Source organism: Pelodiscus sinensis, chromosome 1 (genome assembly GCF_049634645.1).
Source record: "Pelodiscus sinensis isolate JC-2024 chromosome 1, ASM4963464v1, whole genome shotgun sequence".
In the NCBI taxonomy this organism is placed as follows: Eukaryota; Metazoa; Chordata; order Testudines; family Trionychidae; genus Pelodiscus; species Pelodiscus sinensis.
This window is the reverse complement of record NC_134711.1, coordinates 84,578,068-84,598,045: the sequence shown is the minus strand read 5'-3', so window position 1 is coordinate 84,598,045 and position 19,978 is coordinate 84,578,068. Positions and strand designations below refer to the sequence as shown.

General features: G+C 40.7%; 1 protein-coding gene across 6 annotated transcripts in view; it reads right to left on the bottom strand.

The window, feature by feature from the left end:
- NR1H4 (nuclear receptor subfamily 1 group H member 4) overlaps positions 1 to 19,978 on the bottom strand; it is a 71,590-nt gene that overhangs the window by 32,827 nt on the left and 18,785 nt on the right. For 3 of the 6 annotated variants that reach the window (XM_075934170.1, XM_006125854.3, XM_006125856.3), the window contains 5 exons: positions 15,933 to 16,295; positions 8,166 to 8,318; positions 4,598 to 4,731; positions 2,308 to 2,406; positions 291 to 390 (listed from right to left, as the gene is read on the bottom strand). In XM_075934170.1, coding sequence (XP_075790285.1) covers positions 291 to 390; positions 2,308 to 2,406; positions 4,598 to 4,731; positions 8,166 to 8,318; positions 15,933 to 16,295 — 849 coding nt within the window. The remainder of the gene's footprint in view (positions 1 to 290; positions 391 to 2,307; positions 2,407 to 4,597; positions 4,732 to 8,165; positions 8,319 to 15,932; positions 16,296 to 19,978) is intronic. The other 3 variants (XM_075934176.1, XM_006125855.3, XM_006125857.3) reach the window with 1 other exon arrangement.

Here is a 19,978-nt window from a genome sequence, read left to right as displayed (position 1 = left end):
AAGGTGATTTTTAAATAACAAACCATCAAAGACTAAAAAACCCAGCACATTTTGTCCTTGAGTAGATGTAAAGAAAGTCTGAAACTTTCAAAGCAGTCTCCTGGACTACAAAGCTTCATTTTTTAAAAACAGCATTTGAGATATGTGTGTATTGGCAGGGACAATGGAATGTACTTTTATACTTCCTCTCATCTATATATACTTAAAGATATAATTAAGCTGCAACTGAAATCAGTTGGAGGTTTGCCATTAATTTCCACAGAAGCAAAATTTGACCCATTGTGACATACCTGGTAACCTTTTGGTGAATTCCACAAGAACCTGAACGTGACTAGTAGCCATTTCTGTCAAGATGAGGAAATTTTCTTCAGCACTGAATTCCTCTTGTAACTAGCATTAAAAATTTTAGAAAACAATGGTTAATAATAGCTGACTCTTTGGACTTCTGTCATTACTTTTGTGAGAATATCTCAAAACACAATATAAATATTTACTAATTAATCCTCACAACATTTCTATAATAAACAATAAAACTGGAGTTTGGGGGGTTTAGAAGTTTAGGTGGATTGCAGCAGTTGCTTACAAAGCAACGTTAACCAGTGGTTTAGATTAAGGAGTGAGGAAAGACACCGTATTCAGTTGCAACTTCACGGGGAATTTAGAAAGGCAGAATATTATCTCCATATTAGTATTTGGGCAAGTCATCTGTATTAACAGTCCTACACTTATGAAAAGTGCATAAAACCTTTACTGTCCCCATGCGGTCAGAACCTTGCTTTTACATCTCAGGTGTGAAACAGCATCTCAGCAGTACTGTATTGGAATACTCGTTCATATTGATTGAAGGTGAAAGATGCCAACTACTCAAGCAACATCACTGCCTGAAGCACCCGCAATGTTCACTGAAGATCACCCATCTGAGTATTAACTTGGCCCAACCCTAAGTGCTGGTAAGATCTGATGGAATTGCAGCAAAAGATAGCATAGCATAACTTCAGGCCCATTATTACCTTAATTCACTACGACCACTGGAAAAAAAATGCCATTAAAAATAATTGCTCCAGCAATGAAAAGGGACAGTCGAGCTAGTAACTAGACAAATTATGTGGTTATAATACCTGAGTAACATACAGCTGGTTTAGCCAGCTTGCCACTCATGTCACATAAATCCCCTGTGCAGTAGAAAGTTAAGGGGATTGAGCCCTGAGGAGAGCTGGACAAATTTGTTGTTCAAAACGCCTTTGTAACGGTTGTTTTGTTTATTGACATTTTCCATTTTTTTTCACAGAAAAAACACAGTTGAAATTTTTAGTTTCCAAAACTGGAAACCAAAATATATTTCCCCCCCTTTATTTCCATCTCTTTATTTTTTTCTGGCTGGAGGCTGTACTTTATTCACACAAATTCAGGTTCTACTAGCAAATGTAGATTTCAGTTAAGAAATGATCATAGAATCACATTACACTGCTTATTTGAAACTCTTCCATGAATGATCAGATTTGAGTGTGTTAGTCACTTTTCCCAAGATATACATTTCTCCTCAATATTTGGGTTCAATGAACAAATAAATGATCGGATTGTAATGACAAAAGAATGATTGCACACTTTCAGGTTGTAAATTCTTCTTTTAGGCTATAAGCTCTTTGGGGCAAGGAGTCCTTGCAGCCAAGAACTGCAATTTACTATAGGTCTATACAGTACTATCATAATCATTAGCCAACTTACTGAGAGCTCTAAGTGCTATTTCCATATAAATGTTATGTTCACAGCATACACCCAGAAATATTAGATAAAAACATAAATACCATTGTGGGAAGCTGCTTTATTGCTTAGAATTCAAAATGTTTATAAACAAAAACAGAGAGAGACAAAACTTACCTGAATTTGCTTTAAGTGAGCTCTGTCCATACTAATTGCTGCTCCCTGGGTATGTCTACACTAGGAAATTATTTCAAAATACCTAAATTTGAAATAATAACTCCCAAAATAAGTATTTTGAAATAAGTTTATTCCCCGGGGAAATCAGGAATACAGATTTCAAAATAACCAGCCCATTATTTTTGCTTATTTTTTCGAAATAGGGGGGATTATTTTTAAATAACTCCCTAGTGTAGACCAGGGCCCAGAGGTAACAGAGCCCCTAACTTGCAAACAGGATGAGGAAACCCTCCCACTCTTAAAGTGATATCTAGGCCTCAGTACCCAACATTAACTAACGTTAATAATAATAATAATAATTTAGCTCTATAGTCTCTTCATACAACCTAAATGGTAGCTTTCAAAAGACTAATTCATTTGTGTACTTACAAGTTTTTTTGATACCTCTTGAGGAATTCGATGCTTACTGTATGAATCCATGATGTAATGAAGAAGGTTCTGCTGCTCTGGGGTAAGTTCTACTTTCTCCTATACTGGCAGAAAAAGACCCCTACATTTCAGTAACAGGAAGTGATCTAGCAATTCACATTTCAGTCAGAGTGTATAGATCCACATCTTTCATTTGGATGTCAACAAGATGTCTGACTTATCCCTTGGAGACTGCAGAGATATACAAATGATCCATGATTAATGTTTCACCAGCATGAGTTTGGGGTGGAAGTATTACCAAGTAAACCCTTTTTCGACAGATCCTGTAAACCTCATTTTTTGAGGAATATTTAAATCCCTGCTTCATTAGCAATTTCGATGTGCTTGATTTGCATCCCTCTGTTGACAGAGGGATGCAGTCTAGACGTAGCCTTAGAGACTAACAAAAATATATGCATAGTATCATGAGCTTTCATGGGCAAAGCCCACTTCTTCAGATGAGACAATCTCGAGTGGAAAAAATGGGGACAGGTTTGTGGGTTTTGCCCATGAAATCTCATGATACTATACATATATTTTTGTTAGTTTCTAAGGTGCAATAGGACTCCTTGTTTTTTTAAAAGTTGTTTTGTATCTCATAATTACTGTGTCCCCCCACCTGGGTAGGCTCAAAAGAAGCACTGCAAGATTCTAAAGTAACTCAATATTGCTTATCTATACCTAAGAATATCATTATTTTTAAGTTCTAATATCTCAGCACATTCCAGATCTAGAAGCAATGTTGGCAGATTGGAATTTCACATTTGGGGAGAAAAAACAAGATTTCCATCTATGAGACTGTTTTTTTTTATGGTAACCATTTGCAGGTACTTACAGATTTGGCATATTAATAGTAATCCTGAGGGAAGTGAATTCATGACAGCATGAGGATGAGTGGTCAAAGGTGCACAAAAATTTATAAAACCTTAATTTAGGAGTTTCAAACTCCTGGCCACGGCCCATTCAGAACTGGAGCCATTGCGGAGTCCTCGCAGGCCGGGGTGAAGGGGAGAAGCTGTCTGTTCCCCGAGCTCTACCCCTTCCTGCCACGCTACCATCCTATCCCTGTTTTCTGAGAATGTGGCTTCAGGAATTATGGGGGTCCTGGTGCAGGGTGGCAGCAGTGGTCAGAGCTCCACCCGCTGTCCCTGCAGTGGCAGGAGGTGCAGGGAAGCAGAGCGCACTTGGCGAGCACGGTCATTCCACTTCCCCATGACTCCTGCTGCCCCCCTGCCAGGTCCCTCTGGTAATCCCTGAAGCCACATCCTGGGGTGCCATGGGGGGAGAGTGGTGTGGTGGTGGAAAGGGGCAAAGCTTAGGGAACAGTGATGGACAGGTTCCCATGGCCTGCCAGGACTTTGTGGCTGGATTGCATGACTGCTCCAGCCTGGGATGGCCTGCAGGCCAGGCATCTGAGACCCCTGCATTCATTCAATATACACATCCCATACAGAAATTAGATCTGTAAATGTGTATTGTAAAAATATCCAGGGATAATTTTCACGGCCAAGTGATAAATCTTACTTCATATGTAATTCATCACGTGCCTGTCTCTGCAGTTTATCCCATCGATATTTCCACCACGTATATCTAATCTCTGTGTGGACTGGATATGCTAATATATGTATGTTTGCACCTGAACACACATCCATAAATAATGTGTTAGGGGGAAGACCCCCAGCCATAAGAGAAGTTAATGTTTTACATGTTATTGATGTAGACTGATGCCTTAGATTATGGGTTTCCAAGCTGGGCAGCATGCCCCCCTATGTGGGCATGAAGAAATTCCAGGGGGGCGCGAGGCAACCCAACCCCCCCCCCCCCCCCCCCATCAAGTTTTGCTGTCCTTTTTTTTTTTTTTTTTTTTTTTTTGCTGTTGGGCGGGGGGGGGGGGGTGAGGGTTTTTCAAAAATCAAAAAGGGGGCATGATGCTGAAAAGTTTGGGAACCACTGCCTTAGATCATTAAATAAAGTTATCTCATTTATTATAGGAAAACACTACAAATATTGAGAGAAATATGTCTGACTGACTTAAGCAATTCTCTAGATTTCTTAATTGTAACCATTGTATACTGTAAAAACTTAAAAACAATGAATGGTTCTGCAACACACCTTAGAGACTGACAAAAAATGTAGATAGTGTCATGAGCTTTCCTGGGCACAACCCGCTGCTTCGTTGTATACTGTGTTCGTTGCATGTAGCTCAAACATCCTAATTATTGTACAAACTATTTTACATCAATTTTATTACCCTATATATTTTGGTTGTAGATGTCACTTGCTTGAGGTCCGTTCCCTCAGTATCCTCATTGGCTGGCTGATCAGGCATCTGTTTCACGTTTTTTCTTAGACGTTTTGACTTGCATTGTATTTCTGTTAACAAACCTGCCGCATAGCAAATAACATGTTCATAAGATTTGCACACCAAAAGACAATTTAGTGTAGGTTAATTCTCACAAACCCATGTGGAATGAAGTAAGAACAGAAGCACGCCCACCTACTGCCCTAGAACTCCAGTAAACTACTTACCAGCGGATGACATTCTCTGAAGGCAGCATTCTCTTTAGATACAAGTACCTAGGCCACTCAGATCCATAGATGAAAGGCTATGGATGTTTTGATAGCATCTTTAGGCTATTCTGACTTCTACTAGTGCAGCCCAGGGTGCAGCTCCCCTTGCAAACATCCATTTAGACAGGGCACTGGCATCTGCTTGGCCACTCTGCCAACAGATCTAATGTTGCTGGTACAACCCAACAGCAAATGTTGCTAGTACAACCCACACAAGAAGAAGATATGGCCAGAGTGTCTGGGAGATGAACTGATCTGATCAACTTCCACAATATGTACCTTCTTGCACTAGCAGGTTGAATCAAGCTCAGGGTTCGTTATTGTTTAAAGTCTAATATGTTTTTAAATCAAACATTTGTCTCTTTATGTATTTATTCATATAGACTGTAAACCATTTGGAGCGGGGGGCTACCTTTCTGTGCAATATGTACAACAACCAACACACTGTCTGTGCTTAACAAATACTAACTAATAACAATTAACAGAAACAATCCCTCCCACCCCTGCCTTCCCAAAAAAGAGAGAGAGAGAGAGAGAGAGAGAGAGAACCCCAGCAAACAGACCAACAGGCAAGCAGGTGTATATGGATCTAAGAATATAATCATCACAGAACTTCAATTTAGAGTTTCTTTCAAGGAGTCTGTCTGGCTTTCCAATCTTGAAAATGCAGAGTAGGAAAAGAGACTCATTCAGAAGGTATATGATGGTGGGGGAAGATATCATGAAAATACCGAATTCAGTTGTGAATAGTTTTAATTTCCTGTTTAAGCACTATATAAAATAACCTATCTGCACCACTGAGAAAAGAGGACATTTACATGATTAAAATAAGACCTACATATGGTACCTCAAAATAAGAACATTAATGACAGAAATGTGGCAGAGCATTATTGACATCAAGGTATGTGATTGTGCTGCCTCATTTTTACAATATACTAGTTTATTTTTCTAAAGAATACAAGTAAAGCATAAAACCACTGGGCCAGATCCTTAGCTGATGTAAACTGGTGCAGTCAGTGGATTTACACTGATTCATACCAGGTAAGGATCTGGCCTACTACTTTTGTGGGGAAAATTCAGTTTGCATTGTGTCTTGTATGCTAAGGCGAGATTCTGCTATCCTTATTTATGATGAGTAACGCTTGGAGGGTGAAATTCTAGCCCCACTGAGATAATCACAAACCTCCTATTGACTTCAATGCAGCCAGCATTTTACTCTAATTCCATAAATAGCTCCATTTGGATGAAATTGGAAGTAATACTTAGCCTGAATAAGAGTGGCAGAATTTGGCCTTTAATTAGATACACAATTCAGGCTAAAGCGCTGCAACTGTAAGTACAAAAATATATTTGAAGCTCATGGTTAAATAATTTGACCATGTCTGTAGTTTATGTGCAAAGGATATGGGAATGTTTAGTGAGCAGGGCCATAAATGTTTACAAGACTCTACATCACTTTTTGCTATGGCAAAATTGAAACAAAGTTCAAGGTAACCTTTTATTTCAAAGGAACTTCTTCAGCTTAACCCTATGACCAAATAGAAGCTTTAAGTTTTACCACCCTGTCAAGCCTTGATCTAAAAACAACTGTATACATTTCAGTTTTCCTTTGAAACTTGTTAAATGGTGGCTTACAAAATATCCTCACTGAAGTGCACTAGAACGTATGTTTAAATTATGAGTAACATGAGATACCCAGTAACAAAGTAAGTGTTTCCATTGCAGAGAAAGATTCAAATGGCAGCACCTATTGTCAGTCTTTGTTTCACAGACACCAACTTGAGAAAATGATCAGCTAGTTTAAAAGTTTCATGTATCCTCAGTCGGTATTATTTACACTAACCTATTTTTTCTGTGATAGCAAGAGAAAAAACAGCATATGAGTCAGGCAGGGTATCCTGAACACTTGAATTTGTGGAACAATGAATCTGAGTCCATCTGCATGGGGTTTTTATTTTTCTATGACACTTACTGACTCACTGAGTGCTATCATCACTTGGGTAGCATTTGTTTGTGCATTTATGCATTGTACAAGAATATGTCATATCTCAGGATCTTTGTAGGCTGTTCAATTTACAGAATGAAATATTAATTATATTATATTTGCATGAATTCCAAAAGTCGATGGAGGTTATTGTTTCTCACAAAGCCAACAGTTAATATAGCATCTCATGATCAGATTAAAAGAGAGAAGTATATTAAAAACTCAGAGTAGATTAATTTCCTGTATGAACCTAAATTGGTTTAACACTGTCGTGTGTTTAAATTGGAGCCATCAAAAAACCAGAATAAATTGCAGCCCTATTCACTGAAGGCAGCATGTGCAAAAGTGTGCATTGAATTTCTAGGCGTGAGCCTTCAAATATGGTATGACTATTACTGCTGTAGTTAAAGTTCTACCAGAAATTCAATTTCAATTCTTCATTTTGGAGTATAGTTCTGAGTCACAGATGTTTAAAGTACATTGGCCTGGAGCTTGGTAACGTGTCTATCAGCTAAATTCAGGGGGGTTTTGTTTTAATATAAACCCCTTATATAAAACTATAAGCCAAGTTCCTTGGAGGTGATTCTATTTATAGCTCATCTCTCCATTAGCAGAACTAATTAGACTATTGAGAAAAGGGCTGGCCCTTTTGCAAGGGGTGGACACATGGCACCCTCCAACCAATGGTAGCTCTCCTATTTTAGAAGCTTTGCCATTGATTGCCAGCACTTCATACAAGCATTAGCATTGGCAGTCTATTAAAAGGAGGGTGTGGACAGGTTTAGGTTTGTTCCTTCTCTGTCCTGCATAGCACTGAAAATTCTCAACTTCTTTGTATTCCTCTTCTATTCCGACTGATATCTTTCTCCACCTGCACCCTTCTCCCATAGCCTGTGGAGTGGCTTTTCCTCATACGTGCGCAGCCCCTTTGACTCTTGCCTTTCACTATATCAGCACACTCCAGAAAGGATAGTCCTTTCCTCACCACCAGATCATCACGCATGTGACGCTCTGGTGTCCCCTGTCATTAACCAAATCTCACCATTCACGGGTAGGTCTGGCCTGTTCAGAAAGATTTGTTGATCACAGACTGCAATGCCCTTAATGCTACAGTGCAGGCCCTCAGATTTGTTTGGCTAGATCTTTGATAGTTTCATCCATCTTTGTATAAGTAGGGAGGCTTCAGCATATTAGACCCAGTCCAGTTAGACAAATGTAGGGTTTAATATATTTTCAAAGGACTTTGATTGCCTGATGCAAATACCTGTATACATACATTCAGCCAACATCCCCATTTGTTTGCATTTCCGCAGGCGGCACTCCTGGCACTTTCTTCTCATGTACATGTCCATCTCACAATTGCCTCCATTTTTACACTTGTAGACAGCGTTTTTAGTGATACTTCTTCTGAAGAAGCCTGTGCAAACAACAGACACATGCATAAGAAGGCTCTACACAGTGAGAAACTGATTAGCTTGAAAAGAGATGGCTTACCTGCTTAACAAATGCTGCAAGATCTCAAGTTTCTTTTGGTACCTGAACATAGTGATGGCTACATTATCTGCTACATTAAAAGTTACTTACGCCTAAGTAATCTACGCAATGTCATTTAGAACCAGTTAGTATAGAATGTGGTATATACAATAGACATTGGCCTGAACATAGGCCCACATCCAAATATCTGGGATCCCTGAGAAGGTTCACATCCAAACTTCGAACCTACAACTGTGGTTCAAATAACAAGATTAAATACTTTAATAATAGCCAGTGAATGCCTATGAGGTTGCAATTTACTTGAAGGACTCTGAAGACAGGACAGTCCATGGGAGTGCAGGCAGCAAACCAATTTGAGTGAATTCCCATTATCTCAGTTACCAAAAATTAGACTACCTTCAAACACATATAAGTAGGGTCACACCGGCTACCTGCCCTTCCAGAACAAAGCTGCTGAACTCTATTTATTTTTATCTTCCCTGTTAAAATTAGAGGATTCCTCCCTCATTTGCAACAACCCACTGCCTTCTTCATTAAACTCTGACCATCTGGCATACTGAGGTCCTGATTCAGCAAGGTACCTATGCACTTTTCTAACTTTAATCACACAAGCAGTTTCACTGAAGTCAAGATTCATGGAATTTAGTTTTCCTGGATTCTTTCCAGGTTTATTCTGGGGTAAAGAACTGCAAAGAGAAATTGGCCCAAATAAAATTATGGATCCCCAAACCCAGGGCCAGATTAACTCTTCTGGGGACATGGGGCTATTAGATTTTGTGGGGCCTTCTAGGTTCGAAGGTAGGATAAACAATGAGGAATTCAGAGTATAGGACAGGACTGTGGGTTGAGGCAGAAGGGTGGAGGCAGGAGGGTGTGAGGGCTCCAGCTGAGTGTGCCAGATCTCAGGTGGGGCTGGAGATGAAGTGTTTGGAATGCAGGAGGGGGCTCCAGGTTGGGGCCAAGGCATTTGGAGTGCAAGAGGGGGCTCAAGGCAGGAGGTTGGGGTGGGGATGCAAGGTTTGGTTGGGAGTAAAAGTGCAGGAGGGGGTTTAGGGCAGGAGGCTGGGCTGGAGCGCAGTGTCTGGGAGGAAGTTAGGATGTGGGAGGGGGCTCAGGATTGAGGTAGGAGCTTAGGGTGCAAGGCACCTACCTAAGGCAGCTCCCCTTTGATAGCACAGGCTCTGAGGATGGAAGAGGTCGGGTGTCTTAATGTGCTTCCTTGTGATTGCCTGTAGCAGTCAATGGGAGCTGTGGGAGTGGAGCGTGAAGGTAAAGGAATTGCATGCAGGGAGCTTCCGGGTGCTTGCAGCTACAGCCCAGGGGGGAGGGCAGCAGTGTGAGGAGCTGTGTCCTCCCCTTAGTCCCCCAGACATGGCCAGAATACAGGGGCTTTAGTGGCTGCAGTTCAAGGCCCTGGGCTTAGTGGACCATGCTAAAAGATTTGCACTCTGGGGGCCCAGAGATCTTTTTGTAGGGCTCCCCTTAGCCTGGAGCCCTGGGTTGCAGCCCCTACTGCTCCTTTCTTAATCCAGTCCTAACCAGACCCCTTTCTAGTTCAGTACAAACCCCTTCCTCATTCACTGTCCCACCTGTACTCCAAGGCTATGTCTAGACTGCAGAGGTTTTTTGGGACACCTCCGGTATCCCAGAAAAACTCTGTCATGTCTGGGGAATGTGTCCGCTTCTTCAGAAAAGTTTCCGAAAAACTGGGCGCTTTCTTTCAGCATCCCTGTATTCCTTATTTTATGAGGAATAAGGGACCTTCCAAAAGAGGAAGTGACCGTATTTCCCATATTTGGCCCTGTGTAGATGGGCCAAATATCGGAAAAGCCTCTTCCGAAAAAACAAGTGGAAAAAGGTTCGCAAATTGCATATCTTTTTCCAGAAAAAAAACCCACAGTGTAGATGTAGCCTGAGTGAGCTCCTGTGGAAAAGACAGTATGGGTGCATGTAATGAAATTCTATTCAATGAAATACTGTCATAATACCACTCACAGGGGACAAAAATTAAGTTGTGCAGGCAGCCTTTGCTTTAACATTTTCTGAACTTATAGTGCTTCACTTTCCAAGCATACCTTTTTTCTAATTCAGGGTTTTATACGGGTTTGATACGGGATGATTTAGCATCATTCAAAGAGGGAGTAAACTCTGTCAGGCATGGGAAATAACCTCAACTCTTTCATCACGTTGGTGGCAGAATTTTAAAAAGGGATTCCTGGAAGTTCTGCTGGCACATGGCTGATTTGCCGTTGAGGCTAACCCTTATCTCAGCTCTAGTAGTATTCTACCAGACACTTCTATTCACTAAAAGCGATATTGAACAAAAACACAGTCACCCCACACTCAACTTTCGGGGACGTTCAGATCTGGCTCTCTACTTCCTTTTCTCTCTGAAGGAGGCATTGGATTAGGGCCCACATGCCGCCAGGCATCCCTGAATTTTGGATAAGTTAACTGTGAATTCAAATTACAATGTCATGGCTCAGGCCCATCTTTAATTTAAATAATCCATCCCAGTCCTAAAATTTGTTACAAAAATAATAAAATTCTATTTAGCAACAAGAAACCTGATACTTCTCTGAGTCCTGTCTCCTGTGTGTTGTGAATAGTTTTCTTTTTCCATTCAAATGTACTTGACTGACACTAACCTCTTTTGAAATGCAGATTATTTGGAACTTTCAGTCAGACCCAGACATTATTTTTCTTTGCCATTCACATGGAGTATAATACATTTCCATATACTGGTCAGGGAAGGAAGAAAAGGTCTAGGTTTAAGCTGTAGATTTTCAATGCAAGTAAAATGGCATTTGCATTTGTTTCGGATCATATTCCAATTTTATTTTAAATAACTCATTTAAATGCCGCAATTCATGAGGAAAAAAATTTATTATAGTGATATTCAAAAGCTACATGTAAATATGTTTATGACAATTATAAGTCAGATTGCTGTTATTATGGCTAGAATAAACAAATTCCAGGCAATACTTTATTAGCTATTATTTGTATGTAAATAATTGCAAAAGCGTTAGCAAATGCATCTCATCTTGTAAACATGTGGTGATGCCAAATCAGTGAGATTTATATACCCATAAAACTTAGAACTGTGAGTTTCCTATTGAAACAAACCATTTATAAAAGCCAAAAAAATTTTCTGCTCTGGGAAAGCATAATTTTCAACCTTACTCTCATTCCATTTTTATTATGGAGTGATGACAGTGTCATCAATTTCTTTCTAGATAGTCTTCTCCCTAGCAATATCAACATTAGTTCTCTATTATAAACCCCTTTTTTGACACATATTTCTTAATAATAACTCCAGAGTAAAATCTAACCTATGGAAATGGCATATGTCTGATCTTTTCCTAAGGGAGAATTTTTTGGGACAATCTGAGGCAAATCAGAGAAAGGATTTGAGGAGACGGTGTCTGAGGGGGTTAAAAATAAGGTGGTTTTTACATTTTGATATTGCTCAACTCTAGCTGGTCTTGCAAAATCTCAACAACTGGCTTCAGTTAGAAACTACGACTGTGTTTGTTCTGTTAGCCTCAACAGCGTGTAGGCATAGAACTCCCTTTCTCAGGCTCCCAGCCTGAAAGTTGTTCTGCATGGGCAGAACATCACAGACTTTAACTGGCCTTTATACAGATACATTGAACAATCTGCAGTACTGGGACGTTGCTCTTCTGACCTGTTCTCTGTTGAAGTGTTTAGTTTTGCATCAGGTAGAGGGCATCTGGTGCATGAAAATGAACAAGCACAAGTTGGTGGTCAATCTCTCTCCTACAAAATTAATTTGAAAGGAAATTGACTAGCTCTATGGTCTCCAAATGCTGAATTGTATGTTTCAGATACTGTATAAGACATTAAAGAAAAAGGAGAATTGTCTCTTCAACTGAAAAGGACACAGTCTGATTCTCGCTCTTCCTCTTATGAAAAGTGCACTATTATGGAATCGACCAAAAGGGTATGTTTACTATACCAGCACAGTTCCATAGAGTTCAGAACCATGAGAGCTGAACAAAGCCAAGTCAGGTCACGAAGAGAATGCCTGCTGAGAACTGGTGATAAGACACAATGAGCTAAACTGCACCTTGATGTAATTCCATTTACTTGACTATTCCTAATCAAGTCATCTAAATGCTATCCAATGAACAAGCAATGCCTGACTAATTTGAATTGTCAGACTATTGACACTTCAAAGAACAATAAATGAACATGATGCTATAGCCTGCCCCACTCAGTTCATGTGACTTGTATACTACTCCTTTCTGGGGGGGTCTCTAGATTACAGTTAGGGCTCAAATGTGTTCTAATGCCACCTCACAGGGTATAGACTGCAATTAGACATCTGCAGTTGGCCCGTGCCTACTCACTGGGGCTCTTGGGCTCAGGCTAAGAGGCTGTTTAACTGTGGTGCAGATGTTCAAGCTCAAGTAATCCTAGACCAAGCTCACAGGATTCTAGAGCCTGGTCTCCAGCCTACGTCTACATTGCAATTAAGCAGCCCCTCAGCCCAAGCCCAAATCAGTTGGAATAGACCAGCTGCCTATTTTCAACTGCAGAGTAGACATACCCATGGAAGGAGTTATAGTGCCTAATCAGGACAGGTGTTACAATGGAATAGACTATAGAAAATATTGTAATATATAATGCTTCAAATATTGTAATAACACATATAAACTGTTTTGTTACTTATGGACCATTATGCCATTATTGTAGAACGATATAATATTTTATAACTTCACAAATAGGGATGAGAGATGTCCCACAGAAATTTTCTATTTTTAAAGTATTTTTTTAAAAATCTAGCATAAGCCTAGATCTAAGAGGTGTGCATCCTGTTTAGTTGCCTTTTGATTGATATTTTGGGAAAGGAATGAGTAAAAAATTAGATTTTAAACATTTTTTTCTTGCTAAGTGAGGAGCAATATTCACATGTATTTGCATGTGGATAATAATATAATCACAGAAAAACTAAATGTACACACAGCTCCCGAATATAAATCTCTTGCAAACCAATAAAACATGTATTTTCCTCACAAAAAAAGGATAGAGAGCAACCTTTTCAGTTTATAAGTAAACCACTCAAGGGTCAGAAAATTCTCTTCTAAATTTTGAATATAAATATATTGATTTGTATTCAGATATCACAGATATATTTAATAGGCTCTATCACACTTAGCACTGGCTCTCTACTCAAATGCTAGATTAATGTTGATAATAATGTCTTTCTTTTATATGGAGCCTTTCATCTTCAATTAGCCCAAAGTTTCCAACACCATACAGTTAACATCACTGAAATGCAGCCATCTCTGGGGTGAAGGACACCAGATAGGTAGAAAACCATTACAACTTCCTATCAAACTTTTCAAATAGAATTGTTCTCGTGTTCCCCTCAACGCATCATCTTACTATTGCATTAAGCCACTCTAAGGTTTATTACAGAAACATAATACATCAACTTTAAATTCAAGTTTTACGATTTTGATCAAGGGTTGTGAAAAAACAAAATGAATTATCCCAATAAAACAGCAATATAATATAATATAAAACAGTAAGTTAAATGAACAAGGAAACCTATGCTGTCACCACTGAACCTAACATTTACATGGGAGCTAAACTTGCTTTCATCAGGAATGACTTTGGTCCAAAATGTTTTTAGTTTTTACTATGGTGTTTCCAAAATCTCTAGTTATAGCTGCTTTTAAAAGAAGTATAAATGTAATGTCATAAAAGCCATTTAATAGTGAGGGCAATTAACCCCTGGAACAGCTTACAAAGGGAAGTGGTAAACTTATCATCACTTAGAATCTTTAAATCAAGACTGAATATTTTTCTGAATTATACATATATTTCGATCTACAAGTTATTGGACTCAAGACTGTTGACTTAGGTAGAGGGAAGAATAATTCCCTTATTTGATGCAATTACCTACTAAGGTGCCCTGGAAGAGCTACTTCTTGGAATAGGAGCTGCTTTGTCCTTGTCCTCTCTGTTGACACTAACAACTTGATTGCTAATAATGGGGAGGGTTTTGGTTTTGGGTTGTGGTTTTGGTTGGGTTTTTTTGGGGGGAAGGGGTTCCCATGTTTGGCCACTGTTCACTGGAAACCAGTCTAATACAGTAGGCACAGTTAAAATGTTAATTCTAATTTTACAGATATTGTTAATTTAGAGGTATTCCTTATAAAATAATATTCAAATGGTGACTGTTATTAGTCCTGGTCAAAACTCTTAACACAAGAAAGAAGTTTTTAATAGTACCCATGCATTTCCCATAGGCCACCAACAAGCCATCAGATGGTGACCACTTTCAGTCACTACCTACTTGGATTAGATGCTGAACTCATAACTTAGAAGTGAAAAGCTCTTCTGCTATTACCAGTCCATTCCACTGCTCATTGTACCCTCATGCTGACTTCTTAAGAAAGACATGAAATGTAATACTCTACAGGTGGAACTTTTTGTGGGAAAGGAGATTTTAAAGAATATTTGCTGATCAGAACTCATAAATTCTGTAGAGTTGACCAGGAATAGTGCTTATTTTAAATCAGCTGTTTGTAATGATGATGAGGAAGAGGAAGACAAACACTTCTGATGGACAAACATTTTTGCTTTAAGTTTGACAGTCAACACTGCTTCAAGGCAATATATATTCTATATTCACAAAGGAATGAAACTACCACTGTGTCCCAGAAAAAACAGTCATAGAATCATAGAAATATACAACTCAAAAGAGACCTTGAGAGGTCCTCAAGTCCAATCCCTTGTGCTGAGGCAGAACCAAATAAACCTAGACTGTCCCCGACAAGTATTTATTTAAACTGTTCTTAAAAACCTCCAGTTATAGGGAGTCCACAGCCTCCTTTGAAAGCCTATTCCAGAGCTTAACTATCTTTGTAGTTAGAGAGATTTTCCTATTTAACTTAAATCTCCCTTGCTGCAGATTACACCCATTTTTGTCCTATTTTCAGTGGATGTGGACAACAATCACCCACTTCCCACCCCCGTCCTCTTTATAATAGCTGTTAACATATTTGAAGGTTATTATCTGATCTCCCCTGAGTCTTCTTTTCTCAAGATTAAACATGCTTAATTTTTAACCTTTTCTCATAGGTCAAGTTTTCTAATTTTTTGTTTATTTTGTTACTCTCCTCTGTGCTCTGCCCACATCTTTCCTGAAGCATGGTGCCCTAGAACCAGACACATTTCTCCAGCTGAGGTCTCCCCAATGCCAAGTAGAGTGTACTGTTACCACCTGTGTCTTACACACAACACTCCTGCTAAAACCAACCAGAATGATATTGCTCTTTTTAGCAAAGCCATCACATTGGTGACCCCCTATGCAATGTCTGAGACCTCCCTGATGCTTTTCAACAGTTCTACTACCTAGCCACTTACATTGGAGCCAAATGCAAAGATCTACAAAGGGTAAGCATTTGAATGAGCTCTTCAAATGAAGACAAAATAAAATTTCAGAAATATTCATTTCCCCCCAATCTCATTTTGTGACAGATTAATTCATGTTTTGCCCTACCTTTGCATCCCTCACAAGTAAGAGCATTATAGTGGTATCCGGAGGCTTTGTCACCACAGACGACACACAGCTCTTCTCCTTTCACTCTTCCTGTGGAGTGGCCCATTCTAGACTTCTTGGCTACAGGTATATCCCCTAGTTCTGTCTCTCTTGTGAAAAAATTCTCACAGGGGATCCTCCTGAGTTCGTACATTCCAGGGGAATACCATTCTTCAGGCTGCTGGGGGTAAAAGCCAAGGTTGGAATAATAAGGTGGTGATGAAATCTGAGGTTGAACTGGTGGGAACGGCATATTGCTGTACTGTGTATAAGGTGACACATCTGGTTCTTGCACTGGAGAACTCATTGCCTCTGTAAGAACACCTACATAATAATGCAGAAACAATATACATTAGTACCAGCAAATCACAGTCATTGGAATAGTTTCCATTCCTAAATATATCAGTCTCAGCTACTGGAAAGAATTTTTTTACTAATCCTAGATCTTATATTGACTAAACCTAAAAGACTCTAAAATATTCTCTTGACAGCCCCAGACACAGTACCCCCATATACATATAAGTCTGTTCCTAGAAAGACATTCTCAGGATAAATTAACATTCTTCGCTACTTTATTAGAATCAATGAAAATATTTTTCGTTGCTATTTCCTTGGAAAATCTTGAAAGATCATCATTTCTACAGAACTAAAAATGTTCATGATGTTCTAATGGACAATTAAAGGAAAATAATCCATACTACAAAGAAGATGTCAGTCTGAATTAGTCCCAAAAATACAGCAAAGAAATCCAAACAGAAGGCAAGGGGTCTATGGGAAGGATGAAGGCTACAGTATTAAGATGGGGATATGCATCTTGTTCATTTCTATTCTATTTGGAATTTGAATGTCACAGAATGAGGGAACGCAGCTTGGGGACAAGACAAAGGTGGGGCTTAGCAAGAGTTGGAAGGGTAACCAAAATAAATGAGTCCTCAGGAGTGGTCTGAAGGGGGAGAGAGAAGTTACAAGACACACAGGATCAGGGAAGCCATTCCAGACATACAAGGTGATGTGAGATACAGGAGTGGTCCCCAGACTGTAGGTTACAGCTCAAAGGTGGGCTGAAACACAATCCTGGGTGGTCGGTCCAGTGGCACAGCCACAGGTGAAGTTTGGTGGTGGTATGGGAGGTGTATTGTAAAGTGGACAGTGATAGAGTAGCAGGTGGCAATGGCCCCCAAGGGGCAGGTGAACCCAGTGCTCCCAGCAGGCAGAGGGCAAAGAGAAGAGTCCAGCTCCCTGATATGGCAGCTCTCAGGACAGCTGATGGAGGCTAGAGAGTTTACAGCTGTTCCCACTGTGAGCCACTGCACCCTGTGATTCATGGCTGCTGGCCCCTCTGAGTATCAGCCCCATGCCCCCACATTCAACAACTAAGGCTCGATGCTGCTGCTCTGTTTCCTTCTGGATAACGCCATGATCAGAACTGTTGTAGGAAATGGCCAGGCCCAGCCTGAGCACCTGCCTCTGCCCAGCACTGGCGACCCTCAAGCCCATTCCTCAGTCCTGAGCAAGGGGTGCTTATGAGGCACACTGGGGTGCTGTGTGGGTCACTGGGACAGGGCTGCCAGGAGACAAGCTGAAAACACTCAGGGGGCTGTTGAAGTGGATGGTGTTGGTGGGGGTTGGGTGTGAAACGTGCTGGTCCCTTCACTCTCTTGCTGGCCTGGTCTCTGTTGAGGTGAGGGGTTGCATATGCCCTGCAATGTCCCTTCCATGAAGGACCCATGGAGGCCTAACAAAGCCAGCCTGAGTGCTTGGCAGCCCTTTGCCTGATTTCCCATTTGATCAGCCTGAGGGAACAATGACTTGCCTACCCAGTAGAAAAGGTGGGAGGGGACACTATCAAACTGGGTATACACTGCTGGGGAGGGCATAATTTAAAAGTTCATCCACCCCTACGCCCAGAAAACTTCAAGTCATGGCAGCTCTCGCCTCCCTTACCCTCACTTTCCCCTGCCAGAAAGCGGTGTGAAGTATTAATAGTGGGCCACGGTGCTTATTTCATCTAGTAGGCCTCAGGGGAAAAAGTCTGGGAACCAATATCATAAAGTACAGATTAAGGGCTAGATTTGGTGAATGCCTATTTAAGACAAGGAAGTTTTTTTCCCAAATAAGGATTGCAGCATTCACCTCTTAAGATAATAACAAGTTATGGCACCAGCTAACCAAATGTGATTAAGAATCGGAGCAGTTATGGTAAAAGTAGCATACAACAATGAAGTCCTAGAGATAAATACAGACAACAAAAGGCTCCCTTAGCCTTGTACCTTATATACTTGTTAAAACTGTATTACTCACTTTCAAACTGAAAAGAAAGTGAAATGAAATCTCACTATTATAAATTATAACCAATTCAGCAATATTCAGTATTCCCTCACGTAGTTTAAATTGAGAAACATATCAGTAAGTAGGACAGCAAAGCGGAAATAGATTTACAAATTACAATACACTTTCTTTTCAAGAAAGGCCAGATCCTGGTGCTATTGAAGGGAGTGGCAAAATTCCCATTGACCCTCTGAAAAGTAACAGTATTTACAAGAAGCTAATCAATCCAGCATCAGATAGCTCCTTTTCTCTCTGTGTTTAATGTTGGTTGGGCTTGGAGGAAAGCTTGAGATCTCAGTAAAGTCTGCAAAGTCCACTATATCATAATGACAATTGGCAGCTCAGTTTTAGACATGTCTGCAATAAGGAAACACCATTAATCCATTATCACACGAGGCATTTTGTGCAACAAATTGTGTGTATCAAGGTCCCAACGCTGTGGCACAAAGCCAAAGGAGGATAATGGTGCTATTGACTGTTAATAATTATTTAAATTACAGTAGCACTTAGCGGTCCCAAATAATATCAGGATACTTATATACAGTAAGGGTGTGTCTAAACTACATGGCTCCATTGATGGAGCCATGTAGATTAGGCTGATCGGCAAAGGGAAATGAAGCCGCGATTTAAATAATCGCGGCTTCATTTAAATTTAAATGGCTGCCGCGCTGAGCCGAGAAACAGCTGATCAGCTGTTTGTCGGCTCAGCGCGCTAGTCTAGACGCTCCTGTGCCTACCTGAAAGCCCTTTATCGACCTCCCCGTTATGCCTCATACGATGAGGTTTACCGGGGAGGTCGATAAAGGGCTTTCATGTCAGCAGGGGAGTGTCCAGACTAGCGCACTGAGCCGACAAAGAACTGATCAGCTGTTTGTCGGCTCAGTGCGGCAGCCATTTAAGTTTAAATGAAGCCGCAATTATTTAAATCGCGGCTTCATTTCCCTTTGCTGAACAAACAAATCTACATGGCTCCGTCGACAGAGCCATGTAGTTTAGACACACCCTAAGAGATGATCCCTGCTCTGGAAAGCTTCCACCCTAAATAGACTAGAACAAAGGGACAAGTATTTATCCCCTTCTTACCAATGGAGAACCAAGGCAAAACTTTGTGACTTGTCTGAGATTCAAGGAGGCTAACAGAATTGCCAGGCCCTTGGGCAAGGTGGGGAGAGGTAAGCTCTGCAGTTCCAGAAGGGGCAGAGACTTGGAAAGAAAGGGTAGGACTGGAAGCAGGCAGCCCTCACTGCTGACTGGACTGCATCGCCTGCCCAGCCAGCCCTTAGCGCTGCCTGCAGTATGCCCTCCTGTGGCTCCAATGGCTATTTAAAGGGATCAGGGCTCCACTGCCACAACTGCAGTGGTGGCGATCAGAAGCACTCAGCCCTTTTGAATTGCTGGGCCCCAGGGCTCCCTTTGCCCCTCCTCCATTGGAAAGCTTGCTGAGGTCACACAAGAAGTACAATGAAAGCTTTGCTATCCAGTACTCACGGTGACTGGAGGCTGCCAGTTAATTGAATGTGCCAGATATCAAAGCTTATTTCTCTGTTCCCACCCCATACTGGCAGATCAAGCTCCTAGCAGCTTGATGCAGGCTAAGGGGAAGGAGATACCTACTGGTGACATCAGCCAGCACTGCCACCCGACAGAAAACCCACAACAGCCAGCTGGGCAAGTGGGAG